Here is a 19925-nt window from a genome sequence, read left to right as displayed (position 1 = left end):
GTACTTGTATAATAATTTACTTTTAATAGAATTTTTAACTTATTTAGCAAAAAGTAATAATAAAAGACATGCAAGAGATTGAATGAATTGAAACCGCCTTTATTGCTTCGATGTTGATCTTTGGAAAATTACACACTCTAGAGCACTCTTCCTCACTAATTAAATGCATGAACTACAAAGATAAATTTCTACTAATTGAATACTAGAATGGGATGCTTCAATGCCAATTCTCCTCTCTATTTATAACTTCCACAAACGAGATCTTGGTGCATAATATCTTCACATGAAATGGAAATAATCTTTGTGATATGAGACGAAAATAGAGGAAAGATATATTATCAATTGGTTGGCTCATGAAAGAAATTGAATAAATAGGAAATATTAATTGGTACTCAAATAAAAGAGAAAATGGAATGATGTGGTAATCAATTGGGAGCTCCCTTTCCAAGTTTTCTTTAGATATTAGCTAGGAGTTAAGGTACGAAAACATGTAAAAGCTTTCTCAGTGTACCGAGCTTGATCATGGTTGGACGTTAGTCCAGACCACAAAATTTTGTAACTATCATATGTTATTAATATATTTTTACTTACCAAGCAAAAAAAAATGGTGTGGCTTTGAATTAGGAATAATGGAGTGATTGGCAACAACATGGTGAGGATATGGGAGAATATATAAGGTGATTTGAATATAAAGTATTAAGGAATGATTTGATATAATGAAATCAAGAGAATAAATAATGAATGAAAATAGGGATATATTAATGTGGTAAAAAATGGTAAGAATATATGGTGGTGTAGTAGGTGCAATTATCCTATCTTGATAGCATTTCATAATTTCAATTCTCTAACATTGTCTTCCATTCTTGATAACACAATTTATTCCATGGGCTTTCACTTATGGATTATTTAAATGAGCATCTTTCGCTCAAGGGCTCGGGCTTTGATTGGGATTTGGCCAATATCTTTATTTTCTACAAAAATATTAAACCAAATTAATACAACTTATTTTGCATGAGAATTTTCAAAAAGACACATGCACTGCACATATGTAAAAAATCCATTATGACAAAAAAAAAAATGTGCATAATGTCATGGAATAAATAGAATGTATGGTTTTACATTAAAATTATGTAATTAATTAAACATAAATGATATTACAAAGTGCCTATAAATTTAGGCATTTATCAGTTCCATTTTTTTTATGAACATAGTGGACGTGGTTTTCGTATGGGTCGAAGTTGTTGTGGAAAAAAAAATGCGATAACCAAGTCACAACAGACATGCAACCTCGATTTTAAACGTAAGAAGTCTTTCGAAATGCGAAAGTGGGAGTTTTGGGGTTTTCTCTGATTAGCTTAACCAAACAATTTTTTTTTTTTGACAAGTCTACATTTATCGGCACACCCGTTTCTAAGAGAAGAGGCTTACGAATTTGCTACTAATCTAAAATTCAAGTTTTGGGTATGAGATTGTTTGGTGGGCAAGTGGGATCAGAGTGGGTTCCATTTTTTTTATGAAAAGAGTTGATGTTGTCTTTATAGTGGTCGAAGTCGTTGAGGAAAAATGACGTGATGACCAAGTTGCAACAAATATCTAACCTCAATTTTGAAACGTAAGAAGAGTACTAGTCTTGTGAAATGCGAAAGTGAGAGTTTGGGGGTTTTTCTCTATCACTTGATCAATGATTTTTATTTATTTATTTATTTTTTAAATATCTACGCCTATTGGCACACCCCGTTTCTAAAAAAGAAGACCCAAGTTATTACAAATTTGGCACTAATCTAAAAATCAAGTTTTGGATATGGGATTGTTCGGTGGTGAGTGGGAGTGGGAGTGGCTTCTAACTTTTGACAAAAAGAGGGGATGTGGTGTTTGTAGGGGTCGAAGTCGTTGAGGAAAAATGACGTGATGACCAAGTTGCAACAAATATCTAACCTCAATTTTGAAACGTAAGAAGAGTACTAGTCTTGTGAAATGCGAAAGTGAGAGTTTGGGGGTTTTTCTCTATCACTTGATCAACGATTTTTATTTATTTATTTATTTTTAAATATCTACGCCTATTGGCACACCCCGTTTCTAAAAAAGAAGACCCAAGTTATTACAAATTTGGCACTAATCTAAAAGTCAAGTTTTGGATATGGAATTGTTAGGTGGTGAGTGTGAGTGGGAGTGGGTTCTAACTTTTGACAAAAAGAGTGGATGTGGTGTTTGTAGGGGTCGAAATCGTTATGGAAAAAGGACGACAATGACCAAGTTGTAACCTCAATTTCCAAACGTAAGAAGAGTCTTATGAAATAAAATATGGTCATCTCGTCCTCACATCATTCACATGCATGAACTCATCATATCCTTAACCATTTAGAGCCCCCAAATTTGTAAATTTCAGAGTTTATTATAGTGCGAAAAGTGAGTTTTTGTGTTTTCTCTTTCTAGAATTTCTAGAGGACAACTGAAATCCCTTTTCACTAGCTTGATTAACGAAATAAGAAAATAGGTCTTAAGAGAAAACAATCCTTTTAGAGGTAATGTGGGTACAATGGCACATATCTATGATTATGAGTCTGAGTTTGAGTCCAGACCACTATATACTTATATACATAATAATGATAAAGTTAGTAACTTGTTGGGTTTAAAATCCATCTGCCACTCCCGACCCATTGGCGAGTAGCTAAGAAGAAGGAATTGTTTTTTAATTTAATTAAAAAAATAAAATAAAATAAAAATCATTTGCATGATAAATAAATTAGTGTGATGCTAGGTAGGGCAGGAGAGATATTTTTTGTTTTGTTTTATTTGTTTAATTGGTGGGATCCATAATAGAGTTAAAAAAAATAAAAAATAAAAAAACGACAAAAATTGCAAACACCATGATAGTTGCACAGCTTAGTGGTGTCAAATGGGCTAGGCCGGGCTGGCCCGGCCCTCAAATAATGAAGCCCTCATGCATTGAGGGTAGGCTACTCTATCCTCATTTACTTCGGCGGGTCGGTCGGGTCGGTCGCCGGTGTTTAAATCTCGAAAACTTTTACCCGCCGGCTCAACCCTCTCGGTAGAAAGCGAAAGCGCCGGGCTTGAGGCCAAACGTGGGGCGGATCTTATGTTATACATTTGATTTACAAAATAAATTTAAAACATTAGTTAAAATGATAAAATCGAATGCACTTCACATTAAACCTTCAAACTACTAAAAAAACTTATTAAAGTTGTATTAGTCAATTAAGATCAATTAAATTCATTTCATAAAATATTATAATGAAATTATAAGGTTGGTAAACTTAATAGATAAACGTTTTTTTAAGTGATTTTTAGCATATTAATGTTAAAATAAAATATATTGTAAAATTTTTTATTAAAATATATGTAATAAATGTTGAGGGCCTAATGAGGGTCGGGCTTAAGGGAGGGCTTAAGTTTCGAAGTCTAGGCCCTTACCCTCCCCTCAAAGGCTTGAGGGCCGGGTCGGCCCATCCCACGAATGTGTGAGGGCTTCATTTTGAGGGCTTTTTCGGCCCATGGGCCGGGTCGGGCGTGCTAAGGGTTTGAGGGCCATTTTGACACCCCTAGCACAGCTAGCTCCAATGGGCCGCATTATATACGTAGTTTAGATGTCTCTTGAACCCGACCCTAAAGGCCTAAACATATTGACCAGCTAAACAATTAGCCGAAATGTCAATAGCAATATATCTAGCGGACCTACTAAATTTGTACGATAATTCAAAGACTCCGTGTATTATACGTACTAGCCTCTATTCACACATATTTTCTCTTGGTATTTGTTATTGACAGACCCCATATTGTGTTAGGCAGACTCCAACAAAAAAAACAATTATTCCAAGTGTGTCATTGGTCCCAAAAAATCTAAAAAAAAACAATTATTACAAGTATGTCATTGGTCCCAAAAAAGTTGAATTTGAAAACCCCAAACTTAAACGGTCCGGCTAGGTCATTTGGACTAAGTCCCAAATGACTTGGCCACACCGTTTGGGACTTAGTCCAAACGACCCGGCCACACCGGCCAAGAGCCCAAAAACAATTTTAAATTTTTTCAAAGTTCAAATCTCAAACTCAACGTACACCGCCCTGACGACCGAGTCCAAAATGATGTGGCCATGCCGTTTCAAATTTTACTTAAAAAAAATACCGTTTGAACTTAGAAAAATCCCCAACGATATGACCACATCATCGTTTGGACTAAGTCTCCATCGATATGGCCACACCATTTGACTTAAATCCAAAAATGTAAGCCATGTCGTTTTAAGGATTTGAACTTCAAAAAAATATAAAATTATTTTTTTTGGGCTTTTAATCGGTGTGGGTTTGGTCGTTTGGACTAAGTCCCAAACACGCTTCTAAGTCGTTTGGGACTTAATCCAAAACGACTAATTTGCGCCGAGGTCGTTTGGACTAAAAATCCCAAACGGTGTGGCCAAATCGTTTGGGATTTAATCAAACGGCCCCAAATTTTAAATAAAGTTTAAATTTGGGGTTTCGAATTTAATTTTTTGGAGACCAATGACATACTTGTAATAATTGTTTTTTTTTTAGATTTTTTGAAACCAATAAAACACTTGTAATAATTGTTTTATTTTTGGGAGTCTGCCTAACACAAATTGGGGTCGGCAATAATAAGACTCTTTTTCTTTCTCAAAATATGGATGGGTCCTCTGATGTGATGGTCAAACATCTTCTATGGACAGATTACCGTTTTGCTTACAAAAACAAATCTAGAATTTAGAAAATTACCATTTTGCAACTTTTAAAAGTCAAAAAATAATAAAAAATCACAAAATGAAGAAATTGCCATCGTGAAATCACAAAATAATGATTTTACCATCGTAACAAAAACAAAATTTACTATTACACAAAACAGTAAATTTGTGTCCGAGACAGAAAATGTCATTTATGATGTTAAAAAACACTTTATAACACCTGTCAAACATTGATGGTCCATTTTTAACAAAAAAAAAATATATTAAGCAAAATTATTTATTCCTCCTACCTCATATTTTTTTAATATAATAAAATAGTAAGATTTGACTTAATCTTTCTCCTATTTATAGTCTTCTTTTCGCAGAGGAGGATACCATCATTGTAAGCTTTTTGTGAGCTCCAATGTTTTGGTACGTGTTATTTATGAATTCTGAACGTCTCCACACTCTATATCTATGTCCTAATTATTCTATTTGATTTCCACATAAATCTAAACAACAACTAGTTACTTGGATCCATTCCTTCGACGTTGTCTCAGATTCCAAATTTAAATTTTTTGTAAGTGGCAATCATCCCCCTCCCCCAACAGTTTATCAGTGTATATTTGTGTCTTAATGTGAGCTTAACAATAACTTTCCATAGATCTCTCGCTGATAACATAGTAAGTGACTAAGTGGTGACTTACCTATACACATTTATTGGAACGAAGTTCTTCAAAGTTTCTAGTAAACATGGACACCCAGGTGGTACATACACTTTTGGTTTATTTTATTGTATTGACATATTTTATTGTATTGACATAAGTTAACAATATAATTGTTTTCGAGTAGGGAGCGACTGTCACACACGACTCAACACAAATTTTTTTTCAGAATTCAGTTGTAATTGGCTGGTGAGGAGAGAAAAGAGAGAATTTACCTCATTATTTTAATACAATACACCAATCAGAATGGACGTCGGAGGTTTTTTTGTGCCGGACCATATGGGTTGATAGAAATTCTTTTCTTCACATCTTTTGATTGCTATTTTGTAGAGTTCGTATGGCTTTACGTACACTGTTAGTTGTGAATTGTGATGTACTAGTTTCTTATTATGTTTGCATTTTTAGATTGTTTTGGTCATGAATAGTATGTTACTTTTTTGTGCCAGTCCTATTACCCATCATTCACTTAGATGCTTTCGGCAGTTCAGTTCCCACATATCTTGGTCTTTTTTTTTTATAAAGATACATATCTTGGTATTGATGCTTATTAATAGGATTAAACTTGTACATTATTTGTTGTTTTGTTATGAGATCTTTGTATATATAAATTTTGAGTTTGAAGAGGTGGGTGCTTGATTAGTTGATTTGAGGTAGCCAGGTAGGGAAATGTTTATTTTTAATTTTTTGGGTCTTTCGTTTAAAGATACGGTAATAACTAATAAACACATGCTTTTTTCCAAGTTTATTATTTTTTCTAAGTTTATTCGTTTGGCATGGCTTAACCTATTTTGTGAAATAACTAAATTATGGAGTGTTTTTTGTACTGTCTATTCATATTTTGCAGGTAAACAAAGAAGAATTAATGAGTTTAATCATGCCAGATTCATATATGGAATGGTCATTGGCTTCTGTAGTATGGTGTGGCCTTTGTTTAGCAGTTATGTTGCTTCTACTTGCAACAATTATGAAAAAGGCTAGAATTGGTGCAAACCAACTTCCTCCTGGGCCACCAGGATGGCCAGTTTTTGGAAACATGTTTGAATTGGGTGCAATGCCACACGTTTCCTTATCCAGCCTTGGTCGAAAATATGGTCCTGTCTTTTGGCTTCGATTAGGTACAGTGAACACTACGGTGGTATCATCAGCTGAAGCAGCTATGGAAATGTTCAAGAACCATGACCTCAATTTTTCCGGGCGAAATGTCAATGAAGCCATGAGGGCCTGTTCTTATAACCAAGGCTCGATGGTTTTCGGCCAACACGGGCCATACTGGCGCATGTTGAGACGTATCTGTACCACAGAGCTCTTCACAAATAATCGAATCAATGAAACGGAGCACATACGTAAGAAGTGTATAGACAACATGTTAAGGTGGATGTGGGATGAATCTCAGAAGAAAGGCAGCATAGAGCTTGCGCGGTTTGTCTCCCATATGAGCGTTAATGTCATTGGTAATGTCATGCTTTCTGAAGACCTGGTTGATCCACAGTCCAAAAAAGGGGATGAATTTTTCAAATCGATTTCTAGAATTATAGAGTCGATTGGAAAGCCTAATGTGGCTGATTTCTTTCCCTTTTTGCAATGGCTTGACCCACAGCGTATAAAGAAAAATATGACACGAGATATGGGGAATGCACTTGACTTTGCTTGTCGTTTTGTTAAGCAACGAATTCTAGATAGACAAAACAAGAAAAAGAGCACAAAGGCAGATTTCCTCAATGTGATGTTAGACTTTGAAGGCAATCAGAAAGACGGTGAACCTGCAGATATCTCAGAGAAGAACATCAACATAATGATACTGGTAAGGACAGCTCAAATCAGAGGCCTTCACAGTATGCACTTACACATTTTACATGTCACATGTATTGTAACCAAATTCGGCATTTTTTTTGAAAAAAACGCGTTTAAAACCCGAGATATTGGCAAGGCGACTTGTTCCAGTTTAAAACCCGGCTTTTTTAAAGAAACGCATTTTAAACTTAAAAAACATTTAAAACCCAATATTTTCACAATCTCCCTTTTAAAACTTTATTTATTTATTTATTTATTTTTAATCTAAAAGAAAACGCGATAAGAAAAAAGGGTTTTGAAGTTTACCTTTTTAAAGAATGGGCATTAGATTGACTTATTGAGACAGCTCTATTTTGCTTTGGACTATTAATAATTGGAAATTTTAAAGTTATTAACTTATTAGTAGTACTTGATTATGCCATTATGGTTGGTAATTAGTAGTATCTTATTTAGAGTCGTGTTTGAATCTAAAACTTCTAATATTTGCATGAGTAATGATAATTTGATATTTTCATGTATTTGAATTTTTTTTCATTTGTATTATTATTAATTTTATTTTATGCGCCTATTCTTTTTTCCACTCTCATAAAAAATCAAACTCCTTATCTATTATATTCTTTATCATCGGTTTTTATCGTTTCTTTTACGTATTATACGTTTTAGACCCGTTTTACCGTTTTAAACCCGTTTTTTATGCCTTACGTTTTTTTTTTTACGTTTTTTTTCCGATACGTTCCGTTTAAAACACAAACTAAGTTTTTTTCGAGGACACTGTTTTAAACCCATATCGTACTTGGTGGCAATGGTCACATGTACAGAGCACCCTGTTCATGTACTATTCTGCTCATATACCTCTAACTAGTTGCCTGGATGATGTAGGAATTATTTGGAGCCTCTACAGAGTCAACCACTGGCACTATAGAGTGGGCGATGACAGAGCTCCTTCGCAACCCAGGTGTAATGAGAAAGGTTCAGGAAGAGCTAGACCAAGTCGTGGGTCAGAACAAATGTATCGAAGAGAGTAATATAGGAGACCTACACTATTTGAAGGCTGTATTGAAGGAAACACTGAGGTTGCATCCACCAGCACCTTTACTAGTACCTCATAGAGCCATGGAAGATACCAAATTCATGTCATATTCAATACCTAAGGACACACAGATTCTTGTAAACGTTTGGGCAATAGGAAGAGATCCAGTTTCCTGGGATGATCCTTTGTCCTTTAAGCCGGAAAGGTTCTTTAGGTCTAACACCGATTATAAGGGACACCATTTTCAGTTTATCCCATTTGGAGCAGGTCGACGGATGTGTGTAGGTCTACCGCTGGCACATCACATGCTTCACCTTGCCCTAGGTTCATTAGTTCATTCTTTTGAATGGGCTCTTGAGGATGGTATTACACCAGAAAAGATGGATATGAGGGAGAGGTTCGGTATAGCATTGAGAAAGGCTGATCCGCTGAAGGTAGTACTGAAACTTCGTGTGGTGCAGGAAAATCATGATACAGTCAATTAGATGAAACCACAGACTTCGAACTTCAGTCTTCCAGATTGTACTTGGTCAGTTGCACATTTCCTTGTAGTAATATTTTTAGTAAATGCCATGTAATAATCTGGATAGTTTGTTGGATTTTATTGAATCTCTAAAGATGTCCCACATGATGTACCGTGTCATGTATAATTGATAGTTTACAAAACATGGGCTTATATGATGAAACATTCAAATCCATATAAATATTTTGGCAATTAGAAGTTGTTTCTAATTATAGTCTAATTTTTATGGGAAATTAGAATCATTGTCCAATTAAGAAAACTGTCATCTCCCCCCTTTTCTCTATACATACACATACCTCATAGTTGTGTATTATGTCAAGAAAACAGATTAGAATTAGAGAAGAGTTAGGGTGAGAAATAAGTTCTCTTTCACCGTTCTACACGTTTCATTTATCTAAAGCTGTGGATTAAGATATGTCTATTTACGTTTAATATTTGATTTATTATTGTTATAATATTGGTGAGTTTATGCGATTCAAGATCTTTGGTTTAAGTTTAATTTATGTTTACAATTGGTATCAGTCACTTTGTTGCGAATTGTATGTTTCTCCCATATAAAGTTTGAATTTTTTTGATTAAAAATTTGGATTAACTAGTATTACCCCCACTAGATGAGCCAATTAGGATTCCCCCACTAGATGAGGAAATTAGGGTCCCCCCAATACACACACACAAAAAAAAGTCAACCTGGCTCATCTATTGGGAGACCCTAATTTCCCATCTAGTGGGAGAAAATCCTAATTGGCTTCTATAGGGGAATACTCGTTACTCGTTAACCCTAAATTTTTTTCTATGTAACTTGATTTAATCTTAATTTATGATATAGTACGCTGGGTACGTATTGTTGTTTCTCTTGCACATAATTAATTTTAATCGATTAAAGAACTCGTCTTGTTTTTTCTCTTTGCTGTTAAGGATTAGTCGTGCGTGGTTAATGATCAATAAACAACCCATCTCTCTTGAAACTTATTATGATTCAAGCTTAATGTATATGATGACTGCATTATGATTTTATTTGAACCGATCATGTTTGCAACCAATTTTAACTTGTTATTCACCGGATTCCTCCGCGTAAGTGATGATTTGTGCCGGATGTGGTGACTGTTAGGCTTCCGGAATGATGTGGGTTTGGTTATAATCGATGATGGGTTTGTTTGATTGATTAATTATAGTTTATGTTGATTTCAAGGTTATTAAAGGGTTGTATTATGATTGGTCGGAGCTTGGGGTTTTTAATACCCAGCAAGGTTCTGTTCGTGGCCTTTGTTGTTTGTTTGTTTCCCACTATAATAATTATTGCATAGTGAACTTTTGATCATGTACATTATGAAAGTACACACGATAGTTATTCCGCTGCATGTTTAGTTTTCATTATGATTATGTATGTTAATCAATGTCATTTAACGATTTGGTACTCACAAATTAAGCTGTATTGGTAGCTGCCACAGTGGCCCAATATTAAAATATTGTAAATACTTCATTGTATTATTGTTAGTGATATTGTATAATGCTATTTATGATAATGATTAAAGATTGATTATAATATAATGAAGTTACACAAATTGATATATAACTGATCGTTTGGTAGTCACCACAGTGACCCATCACTGAGAAGTTTTAAATATCATTAACGTTATATATAGTTCTAATTAATGTTGGGTGAAAATGTGTATTAAAGAGTGAGATATGAAATTGACTGCCGACAGGTACTAAACCTATCTAATTTTGACGTACTTAATGACTTAGCCCTAAATTTAAGTGAACATTTTGTATGTTGTGATACACACCCACAGGTGGTTTCACAATTATAATGTACGTTTATCATCATAATGTTATGGAGTGAACATTTCGTGTGTTGTAGTACTCAGCCACAGATGGTATTGCAATGACACTATTATGTTCACCATTAGATTTTAATCTCAATTATAGTTATTTGTGTTAATAATCAAAGCTTTTAATGTATAAGCATTGTTTTGTTTTTAAAGTCCCAATTCATATACTATAAAGTTTTACTTGTCAAAACCTAAGGTGTCGAATATTCATATTACGTATAAGTTGGTGTTCACCACAGTAATTCCAACTTTGTCCATGAATATTGACTTAAAATATTAACTTTATGTATATTTTGATATTCACCACAGTGAACCAACTATGTTCTTGAATGTTGTTATAATAGTGACAATAATTGTTGTCTGTTTATTTGGTTATTTTGAGTTACCCACTAGTAGACCACACATGTAAGCTTGAATAAACATTAAGGGGTAATATGCATTTTTTGATTAAATAAGTATAGGATATCCACAGATACCATACTTGTTTGATTATCGAATAGGGACTTTATTATTATGCATCTTAAAGTTAGAGTTGAACGTAGCTAAAGGACTGTCGTGTCTTCTTAGTTGTGGCATGAAGAATGTATAAATCTTCAGAGAAAAAGTTTATAGAAAGATTAGCATATATGATGTGATTCATTCGAATCTAAATTTGGTAATCTCATATGTGTGTGGAGTGTATTATAGAAAACAAACCAACACACAAGAAATAAAAGCCACAATAAGTATCAACATTTATATACTTTTTGCCACTTCGTATTTCATTGTGAGATACATCTCACATGAAGATGACAATTCACATAAAGATTATGTTCCTATCTTACATAATGAATCTCTACCAGCGTGAGTCATTAAGATTTACATTATTGAGATTGTAAGCAACTAAACAAACAAGTGAAGATTGTTAAACCAAATTGAAGTGGTGAAAATTAAGATAAAGGTCAATGTCCTAGACTAATAATTGTTGAAGTTTTAGAAAAGCGTTGTTTTTGTGATAAATACACAATACTTAGAACACCACAATATAATAATATTGTTGAAAGACATAATCGTACTTTATAGGACATGGTTATTATTAGGTTAAGTTAGTCTAATTACCCTAGTTGTTATAGATATTTAAAGTTATAAAGACGTAGTATTGCGTATAAACTGAACTCGCTTTTCAATAAGACAATTCCAAAGACTCTTTTGAGTAGTTATGGAATAAACCTAGTTCAAGTTACCTACATTTTTGGAGATACAAACAGAGTTTGAGCTCATAAATTATCCACATAAAAGTATATTGGATTTTAGAAAATTTACTGGTAACTTTATGAGTAACTATCTTGAAAAATCCAAAGGGTACATAGATTTGACTTACCTAACCATAATACGAGAATAGTAGAAACCGGTAACGTTAGATCCTTTGACAATGGTGAAATCAGTGGGAGTGACATATCATGATATGTGTCTATTAAAGAAAAACGATGACTTAATCATGAAATGTGGAAAGTAAATAAACTTTAACGTAAGTCTAGATACTTGTAGCTTCTACAATAATTGTTGTTCCTCATGATATTGATTTATTCAATATGAATGAACAATTGTTGTAAGATCAAACACTCCATAATGGGATTCTCATCAATGAAGCGTTCGTAAAAAAACCACAAAGAATGGTATTTGGAAAATCTTATATAGCATAAATAAAGATCTACAATTCTGAATGACTTTGTGGTATATCTAGAAGAATCTGATTATGATCTAGGGTCTCGGTTTCATTTCTATGACCCAAGGTAAATATTTATTCTACTAATTATATTGACACCATAAAAGAAAGTTAAAATCAATGGAACATAATGGAGATAAGGATATTGTCACATTGCCTAAAGGATACAGGAAAGTCAACTATAAATGCATCTTGAAGATAGAGTGTGACTATAAAGGCAATAGTAAAAGGCATAACCAGACTCGATTGCTCCAAAGATTCCACCGTAAAGAAAGGTGTTGATTATGTAATGAGATACCATCTCTTGTATCCTACAAGGTATAGAATCATTATGGCTTTTGTGACTCATTATGATTTGGAGCTTCACTAAATGAATGCCAAAATCGCTTTTCTGTATGTAACTTCATAATGAAAAGAACACATAGTTTGCAAACTTAAGAGTCATATTATGGACTTAATAAATGAGCTTCCCAATGATGATATTTTAAGTTGAACAATATCATTAGTCTCTTCATTTTTAAAGGAAGCACTATTGATTAGTGTGTATACATGAAGATCAGTGGGAGCATATTTTTCGATCATGTATGTTATGGCGTTTTGTTAGCTAGTAGTGATCTTGGTTTAATTGCATAAAAATAGATAATTTTTCTCTTAAAGAACTTTGAAATGAAAGATATTGACGGACAAACATATGTGATTGAAATCAAATTTTTTGAGATCAATGGTAATAATTGTTAGCGTTGTCTCATGACACATATCTTAATAAAGTTCTAGAGATATTATCTATATATATTAAGTTTTTTCAACAACTGATGCATTTTAAAGTAATATTTGTCTATTAGCTCACATTTATAATGATGAATCACTTAATCATGATTGAATGTTCAAACTCAGATTATGTTAATTCCCTTTTATAGTAAATTTGAGTTTTGTTACTATATTTATGAACGGGCAAGTTTGTGGAATAATGTGAAACAAATTATCTTGCTACTTCTGACCTTACCTATTTTTTGTGTATGTAGATGAGATGGTATATGGATGATGTAGATAGATGATGGTCGTTGAACAAAATAGAAGCGTATCAAAACCTAATTATCCCTCAATAAGTAAAGGATGAGTAGGGTATTGTTCCACTTTTAAGTGTATGTTTATATAAAGGACATGACTAGAAAGGGGGTTTAAGGGATTAAAAACTATGATTGTAGAGACTTTAGATTCTAATGCTAAACTAAACTAAATTAACTAAACTATTGAGAATTTATAAGAAAAGAAATTCAAGAGATTAGAATCCACCAATACTTTTGATTCAATGACCTTTTGCTTCATGGTTGTTCTCACAAGTAGACTACAATTAGGCAATCGAGCGAGTGCCGATGCCCTCTTGGACGAAACATTGTTAACGAATAACTCTACTTAAGGTTGTTCCTATGTTTTTGCTACTAGTATCTTCTTTCCTTTTATGTGAGCTTGGGCAGCTATTCAATGAATCACCATCTAAGGCAAACACAAGAAATACTTCCCTTATTCTAAAACACTACACAACTAGAAGAAAAGTAGAGAATAATAGTATAATATTCAATTACAATAAATAAAACCCTATTCTAGCATTATATTCAATTGCAATAAATAAAAGCATGTCACTAGCAAATATTCAATTGCAATAAATACAACCCTAAACTAGCATGATATTCGATTGCAATAAATAAAAACCTTAATCTATACTTCCATCCCCTGGTCTAGGCAATGGAACTAATAACTAGAAACATAAAGAACTAACCTGATTGAAGAACACCATGAACCAGAAGAATCATTAAACCTTAAGCATCGGCTTTATCTTCTCCCTTGAAAGAGAAGATTAGCCTTCCATAAAGAAGGAAGAACACGAAGAAGAAGAGTCGAAGAACATAAGACTAGAAAGACTAATTTATTAAGACTCTGCTAGTTAAAACCGATATTTTATTATTAATCTCTCTCTGCCTCAAGTTATGGAGACAAGAGTATAAGTGAATTGGCAAATTACACGAGGCACTTAGGTCTTCTATTTATAGAGGTTACAATGAGCTCTAGAAGCAATCCAAACCGTCATTTGTTTCCTAATACAAATAGACTTCTTTCAGAGTCCAACTTCATCTCCAAAATTGAGAAGGAATTGGCTACAGTGTCGATCCATGCATCTAGACACACTATTCATGCGTCTCAGTCATGATCAATGCATCTGGACGCTCGATCCATGCATCCCAGATGTGTAAGTCTATTTTGTCTCTTCTGCTCTATCCCTCTATCCTCTTTTGCGGGCTTTGGTCCAAGCAATGAATCTTTTGGCCTTGGGCTTCCAAATAGGCTTTAAAATAGGTCCAATTCGCATCTTTAATAGCTCCAATTCCTTGGCCTTCTCCATGATTGTCCACGGGCTTCCCATGTGATCCTTAATGCTCTGAATTTCTCTGTTTTACCCTTTTTTCTCTAATATTCAACAAAACTCTCTTTTTCACCTGTAGAATCTTAAAACACAACTTATAAACACTATTAGTTCACTAAGATGGCTAAACAAGAGGCATAATCGAGGGTTAAATAGCACTTTTTGAGCACTTATCACAACTCCCAACTAGCCTTTTGCTAGTCTCTTAACAAATAAGATAAAAAAAAATAGATAAGTGATTAAAATCATATCCTAATAACAAAAAAAAAAATCCTAACTCACTTTCGCAGGCATCGCGATTGCATTTACCATATGCAACAAGGCTTTAAACCTTTAAGTTCCCCAAAAAGGACGAGTTATAGTCTCGTGATGGTTTTCAGGTGATATACCCACAAAATCAATCAATAACATGTTCAAGAATGATAGTATTTTTCAGAGAGAGAAATTCCTTACCCACTTAGTGCTTACTCCAACAGACGGTCTCCATTGCTAACTACATCACTGTAAAGACTCATAAATTATGATGAGAGATAGTAAGAATTGACAAAATTCTCAATCAAAGCTTATGTGTGTACTTAGTCAATCTCCTATACTCTCCTATCCAAGAAACGGAATCCCTAGTTTACCTTTAGACAGATAATCTCGACTTTCAATCCTCACTGGTCATACTCTCATAAAAGAATCTCTCAGAAGATAGTCTACTATTTTACCTCATGTATGTGGGGAAAAGAATAATGAATACGAACATCCCACATACTACCTTGAAAAACAGACTTCTAGAAGACAGTAGTCTCATGGAAAGAATGTCAATCACATATGAAGTGTCGAGTCCTTCACTTTAGCATCCTCTCACCTATTCTAGACTTTGTACCATACTGTAGTGATAAGTCATGGGTTGTAACTTGACTTGGGTATTGGTTTATGAAGGAAAGGTAAAAAGGATTCTAAGGTTGTTTCTGAAAACACTAAGGGTTTTCCTTCATTCTTTGGAAGATTTCTTTAAATTCTGTATTGTAGAGAAAGTTCTTCCTTTGTCTTAGCTTTTCCATCCATTATGTTCAACTTTTTTTTTTTTTTTTTTAAACTCAGTGGTATATCGTTGATTAGTACTGGATATACTTGTTTTCCACTAGCTTCTTTCACTTAGAACAGAATGATGGTCTTCATTGTATCTATATAGTATTTCCTTGTAATCTTCCTTTTGTGCTATTTCTTCCTCTTTGTGCCCCTCGTATTCTCAGAAACATATGGGTATGGCTGATAAAGATTTTGGCTATACTCTTTGTCTGGAGTTGGGTAAAGGGTAAAGGGTTTTATGAAAGAAAATGGCTTATTGTAAGGCTCAAAAGGGTCCTACTAGGTGGGATAAAGGCTGAATGGGTTCACTACTTGACTTATCAGTATGATACTCTGTTTCGAATAAACTATAAGACCTAATGGTTATCTCCCTAGTTGACGTCACTTCATGATTAACCAAATCAACGAATAATGAGACTATATTACAACGACATAAAGAACTGAAAGATGTTGATTCACTAAGACTCGGATTTTTCGTAAGAACTCTCCAAAGAATGAGTATAAAGCTCAAGTCTCACGGGCTAAGTCTAAAAATTCTACTTCCAGTTTACTAGGGGTTTAAATCTCTCTTCTAGCAAAAGTACACAAAACTGACCAAGTATTTTGGTGGTGGTGCCTTGATAAAGAATTCTATTAACAAGAACTATGTTCGAGCATAATAAATAGTCTAAGTGGTAATGAAATCAATAATATCAACTATCTATCAAACTCAACACTAAGCAGTATAGAATCTATATCCCAGACTCATTATTAAAATTCATTTTTCTCATGCTACTGATATAGAAAAAACAAAAATATTTTTATTTTTGAAAACTAATTTTCGAAATTCATTTCTCAAGTACACCCTCCCCCAACTTAGCATATGCATTGTCCTCAATGTATAGAAATTAACTAAATGAAATGAATGAGAAAAAGGGAAGATGTTACCATTGATGCCAAAAATCAAAATTAATTCCAAAAATAAGAATATTTCCTTTTACCAAGATTTTTTTTTTTTTTTTTTTAGGTCTTTTTAAATCAGATCCCTAAGACTATATATCATGCATTATCAATTTGGAGTGAGGAGATCAGATTTTCTTGCCCAAATCTGACGAATGTTTGGAGGACGATGAGGTCTCACCTTGTGGGTTGTCAAAAATACTCCTTGATATGCCGGAAAGATTGCTGGTGAAGTTGCTTCTCTACCTTGAACTATTTCAGGTCTGATGATTGTGTGATAGGCCTTGTGGTTCCTCTGTGTAGAAGATTGACGAAAATCTTTCTTTTTAACAGGACAATAGTATCTGATGTGCCCTTTACCACCACAATAATGATAATAGATATCTGGCTGACTACGCTCAAGGTGGGCAGTAGATTGGTTCACATACTTCTCTCGTTCAGATAATGATGGTGTAGAAGAAGCTTCAGTAGTGCAATTCTTCTTATCAATATGGTCCACTTTCTGCTTCAGAAGACTCATTTCAGTATCTAGATTCTGTTGTCTTTCCAAAACTTCTTTAAGTTGATTCTCTAGTAACTGATTTTTCTGGGAAGAAGTCTGTTGTTCATCCTTAAATGTAGAGTTCATCTTCTCAAGATATGATACTCTCTCTGCCAATTTTTCATTCTGCTCACTTAAATCCTGAATTTTCTGTAGAGATTCCAAGAACATGGCTAGCAACGCCTCTGTGGTGGGGTTATCAGGTTCATCACAGTTTTCTCTAGATTGAGCACTCTCAATTATATCTTCGAATGGGAAGGATTCTTGTATCATGCTATCAAGGAAGTACACCTCTCCACCTTCGTTTTCATCACAATCCTTATGCAACAGGTGAAAGATATTTATGTCCATGGACATCTTACCAAAGTTGATCTTCATTTCACCATTGTGACAATTTATCAAAGCTTTTGCGGTAGCGAGGAAAGGTTGGCCTAGAATAATTGGAATTTTATCAAAGGCCTCCTTGGTGTCTATCACAATGAAATCCACTAGATAGTAGAAATCGGCTACTTGAACAAGAACATCCTCAACTATGCCTCTAGGGATCTTGGTAGAACGGTCAGCTAACTTCAATTCGACTTTTGTAGGCTTTAGGTTCTCTAGGCCCAACGCTTGGTACACATGATATGGCAAGAGATTAACACTAGCACCAAGGTCTAAAATAGCATTACCCGTGAATTTTTCTCCTATCTTGCATGATATTGTAGGACTTCCTGGATCATTGAGCTTGACTGGAGCTTGCTGATGGATAATAGATGTTGTTTGTCCAGCTAGAAACGCTCGCTTTGGAACATGAGTACTTCTCTTTATGTTGCCTGCATCTTTCAAGAATTTGGCATATGATGGCAACTGCTTGATCGCTTTGAGAAAGGGGATGTTGATGTTATCTTTCTCAAATGCCTCCTTCATCTCTAATAATTGTTTGTCCTTTTTGCTTTGAGCAAAAAATAAAGGAAAAGGTGCCTTTGGTACAAACACATCAGCATGTGTTTGCTCTTCTTTCTCTTTGGCATTCTTGCATATCTTGTCTTGTTCATCTTGACAATTAGGAGTGGAAAGGATTTACCCCACTTCCTTTCGAGCTTCATTTGAAATCTTGACCGATTGCTCTGTAGCAATATCATCATGAGAGGGTACGTCAACCTTGTTGTCTATCTTCAATCTTGATCTGAGAGTAGTAATTGAGCTGACCTGATCATGGAGGTGATCAGTATTAGAAGTTGTCCCAATGTGGCATACATCTTCACTCCTCGAAATCGGTTCCAATAAGCTAGGTTGAGTGGCTTGTGTCTTTATAGACAAAGCAGTAGTGAGTTGGTCAACCTTAGCCTCTAGAGACTCCATTCTAGAACATTGACTTGCACGAGATTCTTTGGAGATTGAAATGAGATCCGTGCAAAGCTCTAGAACACTTTCAAACTTCTGATTTTTCTGTGATAGCAAAGTAATAGCATTCTCCAGGTTGGCAGGTGCGGCATAATTTCTCCTAGGATCAGGCACTAACTCTCCACTTGTATTGGAATTCTGCTGAGAGTATAATTGTTGTTGAGGAACCAATTGTGAAGCTTGACTTGTTTGTGGAATATAACTTTGATCTTGAAAACCTGGGGGTCCAGCGTTCTGTCTCCAATAATTATCTTGAAAGTTATTACCACCTTGGTTGGGCCTCTGAAATGAGTTCACATTATACTCTCTAACTGATGCATGTTGATAGTAACCAGGACATTCTAGAGTTGCATGAGAAGTGTCCGAACAGACTTCGTAGTATTGGCTAGCTTGCATGATTGGGAGAGATTTAGCTTGAGACTTGTTGATCTTGGAGGGATTCATGGAGAACTTGTTGAATTTCTTACTCAGAGTTTCAATGCTGGTGGCCAGGCTGGCCAATGTAGACTTTAGTTCTTGATCTGCTTGTTCATGTGCTTGGTAACCAAATTGCTTTGGCTCCCCCTCCATGCTAGCGACATCCTCGTTGCTAGTAGTCCATTGTTGTGTTTCTTCAGCTAAATTCTCAAGAAAGTTGTAAGCTTCCTCTCCATCCATTAATGTAAACTTGCCTTTGTGCATTGACTATATCATCTGCTTGTTCATAGTAAAAAGTCCTCGAAAGAAAAAATGAGCTAGTGTGCTCTTATCATAACCATGATGTGGATATGAAACTAGCAGATTATTAAATTTCTCCCAGCTTTGATGATATTCTTCAATCACCTTCCCTTTGAAATTGTTGATGGCTTGCTGCATGGCATCTGTCTTCTGGGGTGGGTAGAACTTATTCATAAACTTTGTTCTCAACTTCTCCCAGTTATCTATTGAATTGATCGGCTGTGCAGTTAACCATTCGGAGGCTTTACCTTCGAGTGAGAGAAAAAAAAGAATCAACTTGATACTCTCATCTTTGATATTCTGGTTCTTGAAAGTTCTGAGGACTGATAGAAATTTGTTCATGTGAACATATGGCTGAACATTGTCTGAACCATTGAACTTTGGAAGCATAGACATTACTGATGCTCTAAGTTCAAACTGGTTAGATTCTGTCTCTGGAAAAACAATACTTCTGGCGGGTGGGTCTCCAATGATTGGCGAATAGAAATCGCTCAGCTTCTTCCTCCGATGTGCTTGCATAGGTGGGATAGCTTCAGGATTATTCAGGTCCAC

At 34.7% G+C, this 19925-nt stretch overlaps 1 protein-coding gene across 4 annotated transcripts; it reads left to right on the top strand.

The window, feature by feature from the left end:
* Nucleotides 1-4993: 4993 nt before the first annotated feature.
* On the top strand, nt 4994-8949 carry LOC147482634 (cytochrome P450 76A2-like). 4 transcript variants are annotated; one of them, XM_086580038.1, is made up of 3 exons: nt 4994-5120; nt 6258-7214; nt 8084-8949. In XM_086580038.1, exons 2-3 carry the CDS (start codon nt 6276-6278, stop codon nt 8717-8719), a joined length of 1575 nt encoding a protein of 524 aa, XP_086436164.1. In that variant the 5' UTR covers nt 4994-5120; nt 6258-6275; the 3' UTR covers nt 8720-8949. The 4 variants fall into 4 exon arrangements, with proteins under 4 accessions (XP_086436164.1, XP_086436163.1, XP_086436162.1 ...); XM_086580037.1 differs by having other exon boundaries at nt 5083-5268; XM_086580036.1 differs by having other exon boundaries at nt 5083-5453.
* The last annotated feature ends 10976 nt before the right edge of the window (nt 8950-19925 follow it).

This window comes from Coptis chinensis, chromosome 8 (assembly GCF_015680905.1).
Source record: "Coptis chinensis isolate HL-2020 chromosome 8, ASM1568090v1, whole genome shotgun sequence".
Classification (NCBI taxonomy): Eukaryota; Viridiplantae; Streptophyta; class Magnoliopsida; order Ranunculales; family Ranunculaceae; genus Coptis; species Coptis chinensis.
Note: the sequence above shows the minus strand (reverse complement) of the source record. Positions and strands in the feature narration are given on the sequence as shown.